The 13,205-nt window shown below is 36.4% G+C and overlaps 1 protein-coding gene across 1 annotated transcript in view; it reads left to right on the top strand.

Annotated features, from left to right (window-relative positions):
* The window catches only part of LOC111046497 (zinc finger protein 485), a 30,537-nt gene that overhangs the window by 9,641 nt on the left and 7,691 nt on the right, over positions 1–13,205 (top strand). Inside the window, exons 5-9 of the mRNA XM_022332058.2 lie at positions 1,185–1,270; positions 4,335–4,690; positions 6,184–6,382; positions 9,440–9,615; positions 11,667–11,878. Coding sequence (XP_022187750.2) covers positions 1,185–1,270; positions 4,335–4,690; positions 6,184–6,382; positions 9,440–9,615; positions 11,667–11,878 — 1,029 coding nt within the window. The remainder of the gene's footprint in view (positions 1–1,184; positions 1,271–4,334; positions 4,691–6,183; positions 6,383–9,439; positions 9,616–11,666; positions 11,879–13,205) is intronic.

Here is a 13,205-nt window from a genome sequence, read left to right as displayed (position 1 = left end):
GATGAGATAAATGTCTTCATCCCGTCTGTAAATGTCTTAAAAGCAAAAGCAGATACTCGGTCTAAACGGAGAAATGTCAGCTGTTTGTTTAAACCCCGTATGAAACACATTATGATAAATGCAACCATATCTACAAGTAAACGTGGTTTAGCGTTATGAGTAGTGTTAGCATGTTGCCCTTAGAGTGAAAATATAGTGGAGCAGCGAAGATAGCTTTGAGTGTTGATAAAAATGCATGTATTTAAATATGCCAACATATACAGCTCCACTATGTGCGCCACCATTTAAATACATTCATTCTTTTCAACAATCCCAGGCTTAAAGTTACCTTCGCCGCTCGACTATGTTTTAACCCTTATTGTGTGATCACATTGTTTCCGTATATGTGCAAGTGAACGCACTGAAAGCAACCAGTCAGTTCACGCGTTTATTTCATTTAATTTTTTTTCATCCCACTGACCACCTATGAAAGGGGTATAAGGATTTGTCAATTATAATCTAAGTCGTCAATCTTTGCATTCCATAATGCAAAAAGAATTCCTTACTGGAATAAGGACAAACCTGCAACAACTCCTCCCTCACCTTAATTCTGAACTTTTCACCTGTAAGAGCCTTTATGCGTGTTGGCAATGAATTATAAAGCCGAATTCCTGCACTCTTTACCCCCCTCTCATACGAAGAATGGACATTGATATGTCCAAAGCTCCGCCAATTTATGTAGATGCATAACAATATAATTATTATCTATAGTTATTATATTACAAATTGCTTTTTCATATCATATACAGTTCAATAATTATTTTCTTAGTCTATATTATGTAATGTCATCTATAATGTTGCTATATTGTAAGCTATTGTATATAAGTGTATAAGCCAGTATATATTGTAATCTACATAAATAATAAAGTACTCAATCAATATATACCAGTTCGATGAATGTCGTCTCTGAGGTTTTGTCTATATCTGGTATTGTATGAGTGGAACAACTCTCCTGTATTGAACCTATCTTTATTCCTATCAATAAAACAAAGAGCCTCCAAAATAGATACACCTATTGTATCATTGTTGATATAACTAGATCTTTCCACTGTATTTGATTGAAATACAAATTTTAGCTCCAGATTGATAGATGATGCAATAATTTTAAATGTTTTAAAACAGTAATTTTTCAAAATAATTTTCAGAAGGTGAAGAGAAATTTCTGTTCCTTTGTGCCCAGTGTACCGAGGTGTTCTGCTCTGTTGAAGCATGTAGGGACCACATGATCAAGGTGAGTTATTCTAGAGTATATATTTAAAAATTAATTTTGAATTTAACATGAAGAATATATATTTTTAGTGGTTTAATAATGAATTTTTATAATTTAAATTGAATATTTTGGTAATCAATTATATTTCTACAACTTTGAAAATGATCTGGCAACGTTACGGAGCTAGAAGAGTGTAGCGCTATCTGCTTTGTCGAATTATAGACAAAGATAGCAACACCAATGTTAAACAAATACTGACCTTATAACGTGGAGCTCACTATAGCTGTTCACCTTGTTGTCAATATTTGCAGAACCAAAAGTCTTCGGGTTAGTTTACAGCATTCAACTATGGATTTTCTTCCAATAATAATTATTTATTCATTAGCATTTTAACGAATCCATTTTCTCATCGATTTCCATCATTTTCGAATCTATCTAATTCAATTCTAAATTCTATTGGCCTAATTAACTTGACTATTGGCCTAATTAACTTGACTATTGGCTCAATTAACTTAAGCCAACTAAATTCATAATTTATAGTTTCCATGATTATTTTGAACTAAAATTATACGTGAGAACTAACGTTATCTTGGACTGTTTGTTTAGTTTGATTTTTGGTCCTTCAAAATTTATCTCTTTAAAATGTGTATATTTACTATTTTAATGATAATAATGTGAAATATTTTCCTATGTTTGGTTTTGAAACATCTAAATTTACAAATCCACATTGTGAAAATGATTAAGGACTGAACATTTTGTGAAGTGAACAACTACAAGACTTCAACTACAATTTTGGACTATGTGTAACCTTATATAAATTTGGGAGAGGAATAGCACAAGGTTTCCTTATTTTTTCTCTCCCCTATTTTGAGGGAGAGAAATGGTTACCTTATTTTGATGATGTACTTTTTGTATGAATTGATAAAACATTAATTAATAATAAACTGTATCATCATCTAAATTTTGGAAGAAAAATAGCACAAGGATTGCCTTATTATTATATCTACAAATGTTATCATATCAGTGTCATTTGTATCGAAATATAAATAATATTACTATTGTATTTTGATAACTTAAAAGTGATAAAACAGTCACATTATTTTGGTTTGGTGACGACCGTTTCGTGCTGGTGTTGCAAATTCTCAAGTCAAACAGAAACTGTTTCTGAACAGAAACTGTTTCTTGGCTTGAGAATGTGCAACATCTGCACGAAACGGTCGTTGCCACGCCAAAAGAATTTAAGTGTTTTTCCTTACCCTATTACCATAGGTAAGGAAAGTATTGCTTTCCAAAAAAAAATCAAGGTACCCTAATTTCAAGTTTTCTATACGTCCAAGGCCCCCTGAGTCCAAAAACATGATTTTTGGGTGTTGGTCTGTGTGTGTGTGTATGTCTGTGAACACGATAACTCCATTCCTAATTAACCGATTGACTTGAAATTTTAAACTTAAGGTCCTTATACCATGAGGATCCGACAATAAGAAAGTCAATAGAATTCGATTCAAGATGGCGGAAAAAATGGCGGATAATTACTAAAAAACCATGGTTTTCACGTTTTTCTCGAAAATGGCTCTAACGATTTTCTTCAAATTTATACCATGGATAGCTATTTATAAGCCCTATCAACTGGCATGAGTCGCATTTCTGGGAAAATTTCAGGAGCTCCGTAATATTCTTGAGAAAAATGGCGGATAATGACTAAAAACCATGTTTTTCACGGTTTTCTCGAAAACGGCTCCAACGATTTTCTTCAAATTTATACCATGGATAGCTATTTATAAGCCCTATCAACTGGCAAGAGTCGCATTTCTGGGAAAATTTCAGGAGCTCCGTAATATTCTTGAGAAAAATGGCGGATAATGACTAAAAACCATGTTTTTCACGGTTTTCTCGAAAACGGCTCCAACGATTTTCTTCAAATTTATACCATGGATAGTAAGCCCTATCCATTAGCCCATTATCCATAGATAGTAAGCCCTAAGCCCTACCATTCATAAGCCCTATCAACTGACATGAGTCTCATTTCTGAGAAAATTGCAGGAGCTCCGTAATGTTCTTGAGAAAAATGACAGTTACTAAAAAACCATGTTTTTCAAGATTTTCTCAAAAACGGCTCCAACGATTTTTTCAAATTCATACCCTGAATAGTTATTTATTAGCTCTATCAACTGGCGTGAGTCTTTTTCTTGGGGAACTAATTTGGGTCCACCCAATCCTTGAGAAATGGACTTTGTAACCTCCTTCTTGTGCATGATGTAGGTAGGTAGAGCAGTTTATAAAAATCTGGTGTGGTACACCTACACAACTTTCCTTGCTCATTGAACTGTAAGCCTCATTCTCAAACGAGAATAATTTAGGGGAATAACATCATGACAATTATTGGCGGCAACATATTATTTGCAACTACGATCAGACTACTGTATATGTGTATATATAATTATTGTTTTCAGAGTACTTTTTCCTTCGTGTAAATTGTGAAATTAGATGATTTTTTTAAAAGTCGTCAAAACAGCTGTTCTACAGATGAAATATCTTGACTATGACTGTGTTCTTTTTACTTTTTACTAAAGAACACAGTCATAGTCAAGATATTTCATCTGTAGAACAGCTGTTTTGACAACTTTAAAAAAAAATCGAATTTCACAATTTACACAAAGGAAAAAGTACTCTGAAAACAATAATTATATATACACATATACAGTAGTCTGATCGTAGTTGCAAATAATATGTTGCCGCCAATAATTGTCATGATGTTATTCCCCTAAATTATTCTCGTTTGGTAATGAGGCTTACAGTTCAATGAGCAATATTTATAATATTTTTTTAATATTTTATTATATATCACATATACAGTAGTCTGATCGTAGTTGTAAATATGTTGCCGTCAATCGTAATAATTATGTTATTCCCCTAAATTATTCTCGTTTGATAATGAGGCTTACAGTTCAATGAGCAAGGAAAGTTGTGTGAATGTACCACACCCGATTTTTTCACTTTGAAGTTATCAAAATACAACAGTAATAATATTAGTGAAAACAAGATGGATAACCAACAACGGATAAATAATATAATCATTTTTCCACAGGACCACAACATGGTAATTTCCAACGATGTCCCCAAAGTGCTCAACGAAAACACGGAGGAACAGTCTCAGCTGCCTCTACAGCCAATTGACACCAACAGTAAAACTGACAACACCGAGAAACCTGCGGCAAATACAAATAAAGAAAAGGAAAGTGGTGAGAAGGATGGTGACCAGGAGAACAGCAGTAGCAACAGTGTGAAGAGTGCAAAGAGTGCAACCGCGGGTGAGAAAGAGAGAGAGAAAGAGAAAGTGGACAAGGGAGGAGAGGCTGGTGATAAGGAGCAGAGTATTGCGAAAATGAAGAGCAAAAGGAAAAAGATGCAGTCTGATCCTGATTATGATTTGAGGCCTTTCAAGTGAGTGAAATTGTTTTTTTTCCTTGGCAAATCTGAGACTGAAATCTATTAGTTTTATTTCTATAATACTTGTTCAAATGTTCATCTTGGAATCCCTAGAAGCCAGATGATTGAAATTACTAATATTTGAAATCTCTGATGACATACCAACAGCCCTCAGTTCTCAAAGGTTTCACATTCCAAATGAATTAAATAACGAAACAACGGACATTCAGGATTGTCCTCCGATTGACTAATTCACACAGCTGATTATCAGCCAATTGCAGGACAAGGACAATTCCGTGTCGGCCGACTTTTGGTATCTAATTGTGAAAACGGTCATTCTCGTGACTATCCATCATTTGAATTAAGCCGTGTTTACACCAGAGTTGTCAACAAAGTTTTTAATAAATAGCATTATTTCTTGAAAACAAACAACACCTTGTCAACTTCTGGAAAATCTTGTCAAAGACAAAACAAAATTGTCAAACTTGAAGAACACAATTTTTGTTTCCCACCGAGTGTCGATGAAGATCAAAGAAGGTTGTCGACAAAATGTTGAAAACATTTGTCTGATTCAACTGTCAAACTGCACCAATTTCGGCAGTTTTTCCCGCTATGTTGCTCTACATGGTAACAACAACTTGTTTTTTTTTTACAAAGAATCATCATCATTTATTCATCTGTCATCATAATCACAAACAAGACAATTTATCAAAATAAGCAAATAAGGAATTATAATCAAAAACATAATTCAAATAGCAAATATAATCAGGTGGGATGCACACCGGAGAAAAGCGTTTCGTGAAAAAAGTTTCAGGAAACGTGAAACGAAAGTTGCTCGCAATCGACTGATAAGATTAAGCAGGCAACGTTTCTTTTGTATGCATGCGCGAGTGAAACGGATTGCATGAAACAAGTTTCATGAAAGAGGGCTTCACGAAATGCGTTTCTCCGGTGTGCATCCCGCCTTAGACTGTTGGAAATGGACGCTCTCCATTCGTAAGTACTCCAGTTAGTAAGTTAACAAAATTGCTCATTTACTTAAATTAATGACTGCACATCGTTGTTTAAAACATTGAAACCGTATGTTAACATTATACACCATATTTAAAGTAAACATATTCTGATAATATAATAATTATATGTTTCATCCCTCAACACAAGCTATGCTTGAAGAGGGTTGTTGTCATCCCTCTCCAAACATAGCTTGCTTTGAGGGATGGTAAATCGTGCTCTTGTTGCTATAATGTTAGAGGAGCAATATTTTGTTGCAACAAAAAAAACTTGAAAACTATCTGTGGACAACTTTGGTTTAAACGCAAGCTGAAGGTATTTTGTACAGTAACCGCTCAGATTTCAACTAGTTGTTGTTTGTCTTAAACGTGTCACTAGTGCTTTGAAGACTATATAAAACTGTTGTATACACTATGTTATCTATGACTACTCAAGCAAAATATCACAGTTGTCAAATTCAGTTTCACATTGTTATGGATGATTTGTTGTTTGTTTAGATGCAAGCACGTCTCGTGCGTGCAGCGGTTCCGGTCGCAGGAATCACTTACTCTGCACTTAGCTTGTCACCAGGCGCCCAATCGACGCGAGTACGCATGCTCACAGGCAGGATGCAGCCAAAAATATGACGACTGGCGGCATACGGCTATGCACCTATGGCAGGCACATCAGATAGACGTCGACCTCTACACATGCTCCGTAAGGCACACTCTTTAATTACATGTGAATATTTCCTATTTTAGTGATAATAATGTGAATTGTTTCTTCTTCAACTAAAGTGCGAGTTAAATTACTTTTAACACGGCTCTTTCTCGAAGACGGAGAGGTCCGATGCTCTATCCTCCACTAATCACTCCCACTACCTAGCAGCATTCTCCTTCTTTTGTGTCTGAGTGAGAGAGCTTTGTAACGCGACGCGGCAACACTCCCCTCCATCTATTGCTGGCAATGTTCCAAGTAGTGTACTGGTCAGCAGGTATATTGGTTTGTGTATGTTACATAGATGTTTTCATCACAAGAACATGAAGCAAAATGACACGGCGCATGCAATTGTGCGCAGGATGTCCGTCTGTGTCTATGCTACAAACTGTGGAGGGAGAAATGGGTTTCTCCTCTTCATGTTAAAAGTAACTTATCTCGGACTTTAGCTGGCCCGGCGAACTTCGTACCTCCAAATAGTTAATGCATCTCATGACAAACTTTAGCTGGATGCACACCTGAGAAGAAGTGATACGGCATTTTGCATCCAGGTGCTTCTTGCTCATTGGTTTGAATGGAAGAACTCACACACACTGAATCGGCATGGCGTGGAACGGTGTGATAAGGCAATCTACATAATATCAACATTTTGTATTACCAAGCCGCGCCTCCTCAGGTGTGCTTAGCCTTAGCTTAATCTGATGCTCTATATTTTTATGAAAATTATCCAACAAACAGTATTTACATTTATATCTCAATATGGTCTTCCTATGTGCTTAGTTAGTTGTGCAGCAGTTTGTATTTTTAGATATAGTTGAATGCAGCTTGCTGGGAAATTGAATGGTATATCTCCTTGCTGCTGATTTTCCCGTGCATATTGTTAATTTACCGTATAGCATTTCGAGTTCTACGACCCAAGTTTAGACATCGTTCGTACCGCGGCATTATTATTAGAATTAGAATAATTTTGTGAATCAGTAGAAATAAAATGGAAAAAAGATCTACCGACGGCTGTTGTATGACGCATTGATTATAAAGCTGATTTTCATTTCTGTGTGTAGCCAGCTCACAAATCTTCTCCCATAAGGATTACATGTAAACTTTGATGGACCGTAGGAAAGAGTCCTGAAGTTGGATTATACATTTGATAGGCCATAAACCTGCTCCTGAACATAACAAACACAACAAAAAAAATCATCAAATTCGGTGCACACATAAAAAAGTTATTGTATGTCAAAATTTGAGGCTCGATTTTTATTTATATAGATGTGAATATTTCCTATTTTAGTGATAATAATGTGAATTATTTCTTCTGTTTTGTTTTGAATCATCTAAATTTAAAAATCTACGTTGTGAAAATAATTAAGGACTGAAAATGTTGTGAAGTGAACAACTACAAGACTTAACCTATTATCTAAATTTGGGAGAGGAATACCACAAGGATACCTTATTGTTTCTCTCCCTATCATTTTGATGATGTACTCTTATTGAATGAACCAATAAATAATAAAGAATTATACATTCATAAATACAACATCATTCTTAACTCATTTTGAATGACTGGAAAATGAACAACAGTCTTAAAGCCCAAAAAAGTTCCTTTCCCAAATTGTGATAGAAGTAGGCCTAGTCCTAAAATAGGTTATGTTTGGCACTTTATAATTCTTCTTCTTCTTCTTCTTCTTCTCCTTCATCCTTGCTTCTTCTTCTTCTTCTTCTTCTTCTTCTTCTTCTTCTTCTTCTTCTTCTCCTCCTCCTTCATCCTTGCTTCTTCTTCTTCTCCTTCTCCTCCGTCACCTCCTTCACTTTCTCCTTCTCCTGGCTTATTCTTCTCCTTCTCCTCCGCCTCCTCCTTTACTTTCTCCTTCTCCTGTCTTCTTCTCCTCCTGTCTTCTTCTTCTTCTCCTCCTTCATCCTTGCTTCTCCTTCTTCTTCTCTTCCTCCTCCTTCTTCTTCTTCTTCTTCTTCTCTTTCTCCTCATCCTTCTTCCTTGCTTCTTCTTCCTTGCTTCTTCTTATTCTTATTCTTCTTCTCCGCCTCCTGCTTATTCTCTTTCTCCTTCTTCTTCTATCTTCTTCTTCTCCTCTTTCAGTCTTCTTCTTCGTTCTTCTTCGTTCTTCTTCTTCTTCTTCTTCTCTTTTTACTTTTATTGATCAAAATATATCCCTTCTGAGGTCACTTCTTCTTCTTCTTCTCTTTCAGTCTTCTTCTCCGTTCTTCTTCTTCTCTTTTTACTTTTATTGATCAAAATATATCCCTTCTGAGGTCACTTCTTCTTCTTCTTCTCTTTCAGTCTTCTTCTCCTCTTTATACTTCTAGGGACTGAAATATATCCCCCTCCCCTTCATCCTTTTCATCCTCCTGTCATCTTCTTCTTCCATTTCGTTTCCTTCTCTTTATACTTCACAGGACCTTCTCATTCTCCTGTCTTTACCATGTTGGGTTGTGTGGCAGAGAGGACCCCAAGTCCTAACTCCGCCCTAATAAAGGCATATAATCAATCAATCAATGTCCTCCTTTATACTCCAAGGGACTGAAATATATTATCTTCTCTTAATCCTTCCTCTACGTTCTTCTCCTCCTCCTACCTCTTCGTTCTCCTTCTCCTTCCTCTTCTTCCCCTCCTCCTCCTCCTTCCCCCTCATCATCCTCCTCCTCTTCCACCTCCTCCTCCTCCATTTATCTATTTCTACTTCAGGACGTATAGTTTTGAAGGCATTGAGTTTATTAATAATTTGTTGTATCAATGTGATGTACGATTTTATAACCTAATATTACTTTTGACAACATAAACTTTTATCAAAATTTGGTAGAGAAATGGCATAGCCTAGTGTTGCCTCCATGGTCATAATCATATTATGATTATAGTGTAGTATATAGTATTTATATATTAGTATATTATGATTACAATTAATGAATAGATAGATGAATAAATAATGGAATGCTGACGTTTGCATTTGCTGTGCAGATGGGCGACACCATGGTCATAATCATATTATGATTATAGTGTTTTGTACAATAAATGAATGAATAATGAATAAATGCTGACGTTTGCAGATATGCGACAAGCACAAGGCGTCGTCGCGAGTGGCACTGGAGACGCACATGCGCATACACGACGAGCGACGCGAGTTCGCGTGTCCCGACTGCGGCAAGGCGTTCAAGCAGAAGGCGCAGCTGCGTAATCACCGGGTCACGCACATGAAGAAGGCTGGTGAAGCGGCTCCACGATGGTCAGTAAATAAATCATTAAAATAATTAATTTAGAATAACAAATCATTAAAATAATTATGAAATTATAATTAAAATAACGAATCATTAATATTATTAATTGAAGATGTGAAGATGATTCTGAGATAATTGATAAGTTTGTCAGTTGGCATGTAATTGATAGGTACTGAGGTTGATCAATACTATAAATAAATTACTAATTAATAGATGGGTCTAACATTGGCCCATATGAATAAAGTTGAGCATTTGCTTATACTTCTAAAATATGGAGCATTTGCTTCATTTTCTATGAATAAACGTGAGCAATACCTTTTGCCCATGCTCATCAAAAAAATAGTTTGAGCATTTGCTCAAAAGTAAAACCTTTTGCTCAAAATTGTATGAATAAACTAGAGCATTTGCTCAACTTTTGAAGCAAAAAAGGTGACATGTCTTCATAAGCAACAATGTGAAGTATTGTGACTAAACGTGTCTGATCATGTCTTGTTTTGACTAACTGGTGTGTGCCTAGCCACACATCATAATTATCGTAAAGTGAGGAGCAGTGGCGTAGTCTCGGAGCTTACCTTGGGCTAGCTCTCATGGCAAATCAACCAAATCAACTTCCTCACTAATCCCAAAATTACAATAAAGTGGACTCAAATAACTCCATAAAAATTCATAATAATTCAAATTTGCGCCGAAAGGGTTATGTAGAATAAAACAAACTTATTAAAACAATGAACTACAACAGACTGAATCAAACTGGCAAAATATATAACCAGAAGCAATAACATTCCTAGTCACCGATTCAACTCGCTTCGGTTACAGTCGACTGTTATCGCTAATATTCGGACGATGGTGAAGGGGTAGTGATGAGGACTTTTGATATGTTTACTTTCTAAGTAGTCCAAACAAAGCTGCAAAGTCAAAAATTGTGTTCCAAATTCTTCCTTCTATAATCTTTGGTTGACTGGACTACATAGAGAATTCCATTGTAATAAAGTGCAAAATTATAATGTGAATGCTATTCTGCAATATGTACTGTGTATTAGGCCTTAATGTACTTGTCACTACCATGAAATTCACTAGTAATTTTGAGAATAAGAGCCGGTTTCCGAGCTCGGGATTTAGCTGAGTCCTAGACTTTAAACAGCTGGAGTCAGAAAATTGGTTTTCCAAAACGGGGCGTAGTCGCAGTCATTGTCATAGTCACTCACAAAAACTCACAAAACACAATAGTCCACATTAATTACACTTAATCAGATGGCATGCCAAAAAGGTGGATAAATCTTGTGATCTTCACCTGATACCTCATCACCTGATAAGTAGAGTGGGAGGCTAAGGCCCGCCGCGAAATAGACCCACGCTAATCCACGAAAAGCAACCCACGCCGTGGGATATTTTGTAAACCATTGCTATAGAATTTATTATTCATAATCAATCAGCTGACAAGTGGATTATTCATTGCATATATTGCACAGATGTCTAGAGAAGCCTAGCAATGGTTTACAGAATATCCCATGGTGTGGGTTGCTTTTCGTGGATTAGCGTGGGTCTACTTTAGGCCTAAGCAGTTTATCTCGCCGTACTTTCCTGAATGATTTTTCTTCCAATTCACGAATACACTGGGGAAGTCTATTAAGCGCCGGTTTCCGAGCTTGAGATTTAGCCAAGTCCTAGACTTTAAACAGCTGGAGTCAGAAAATTTGTTTTCCAAAACAGGGCGTAGTCGCAGTCATTGTCATAGTCACGTTTGAATTAAATTTCGAAAAACTAGAAAATTGAACACAAATAAAATAAAAAGAAAATAGTGTAAAGTTTCAGCTGGTTTGAATTATTTAGGAATGTCTAATTTCGTCAAGGAAAAACGTTTCCAATTATAGAAATGAGAAAATAAAAACTACGACCACTGTTATAAAAGCTGCGACTACGCCCCGTTTTGGAAAGCCAATTTTCTGACTCCAGCTGTTTAAAGTCTAGGACTTAGCTAAATCCCGAGCTCGGAAACCGGCCCCAAAAGTGTTTTATTATGTCAAATATTTGGATTGATTTGTGTTGTCTGTGGGTGCAGGTACATGTCGAAACAGTGTGACATCTGCCTGAAGACGTATGCAGATAGCAAGTGCCTGAAGAAGCATGTGCAGGCGGTGCATAGCAAGCTGCGGCCGTACTTGTGTCAGGTGTGTGGCCACTCGGCCGCCCGCAAGGCTATGCTGCAAGCGCACCTCCGCCAGCACACGGGCGAGAAGCCGTACGCGTGCAATTCGTGTGACTTCAAGACTGGTCAGTGCACTACATCAATCATTCATTGTTTATTTCATGTTAGAAGCTGCTCAGTTGATAAGTCGATAAGTTGAAGCTGCTGTCAAACAGATGTTTTTCGTTCGAAGCCTTTCGCCTCAAATATTAAGGATGAAGAAGTTTGAACGAAATTTGAAATCATTTCTGAAGGAGAAGTGCTTTTATAGTCTGAAGGACTATTTTGACGGGAACGCACCAACTAGTCTCCCCGACAGCAGAGCTCCTTTTGAAACCACATTCGAGGGGATTTACTAACGGCGTCAACTGAGCTCCTGAGAGAGGAGCTTTACTGACGGGGAGACTAGTTGTCGTCAGCGTCCGAGGAGCTTAGTTGTCGTCTACGGTCCCGACTAGTCCCCTCTGAACCAGTAGGGGATTTACTGTCGGGGAGACTAGTTGACGCTAGTGTGCAAGGAGCTTGGTTGTTTTCACCGAACCCGACGACCAAGCGCCTCGCTCGCTCTGAGTGCCGGAGTTTTCGCGAGTAAACTGACATATATATTTCATGCAATTACTCTATGGATTTCCTCAAATCACGCCTTGTTTTCCCAGTCATTCATAGCTTTTTTAAGAGTTATATAATATTTTTCAAGAACCAATAGTTCAAACTTCATGGGTGGAAAAAGGTGCAATTTATTTTGATATGGCTTGTATCAAATCATAAAGAATGGAAATTGAGTGAAATAGATGTTGAGAATATATATGAAATTAAAACTTATATATGAGTTCAAAATATGTTATATAAAATGGTAATAAAAATTAGGTGAGGTAAGCGATGATATATGTTATATTCTATGCATACATGCAGGAATCACTTGTGAGATGTACAAACTCATTCTGAAACTGCTTGCCAATTCAATAAGGAACATTTCCAAGTCAGTTGAATTCGGAAAGAGAAAGTTTATTTTTTAAATTTTATGTATGCAGTGATAGAAGTTACAACTTCAACAAACTTTTCTTCTAATAATCGAATTCATAGAATGTGTACAACAGTATCTGTGATTGTACTACTTTCCAAGTCAGTGAATTCGGAAAGAGAAAGTTTATTTTTTAAATTTTATGTATGCAGTGATAGAAGTTACAACTTCAACAAACTTTTCTTCTAATAATCGAATTCATAGAATGTGTACAACAGTATCTGTGATTGTACTACTTTCCAAGTCAGTTGAATTCGGAAAGAGAAAGTTTATTTTTTAAATTTTATGTATGCAGTGATAGAAGTTACAACTTCAACAAACTTTTCTTCTAATAATCGAATTCATAGAATGTGTACAACAGTATCTGTGATTGTACTACTTTCCCGCCCGCT

This window comes from Nilaparvata lugens, chromosome 5 (assembly GCF_014356525.2).
Source record: "Nilaparvata lugens isolate BPH chromosome 5, ASM1435652v1, whole genome shotgun sequence".
In the NCBI taxonomy this organism is placed as follows: Eukaryota; Metazoa; Arthropoda; class Insecta; order Hemiptera; family Delphacidae; genus Nilaparvata; species Nilaparvata lugens.
This window is presented reverse-complemented; position numbering and strand designations above follow the sequence as displayed.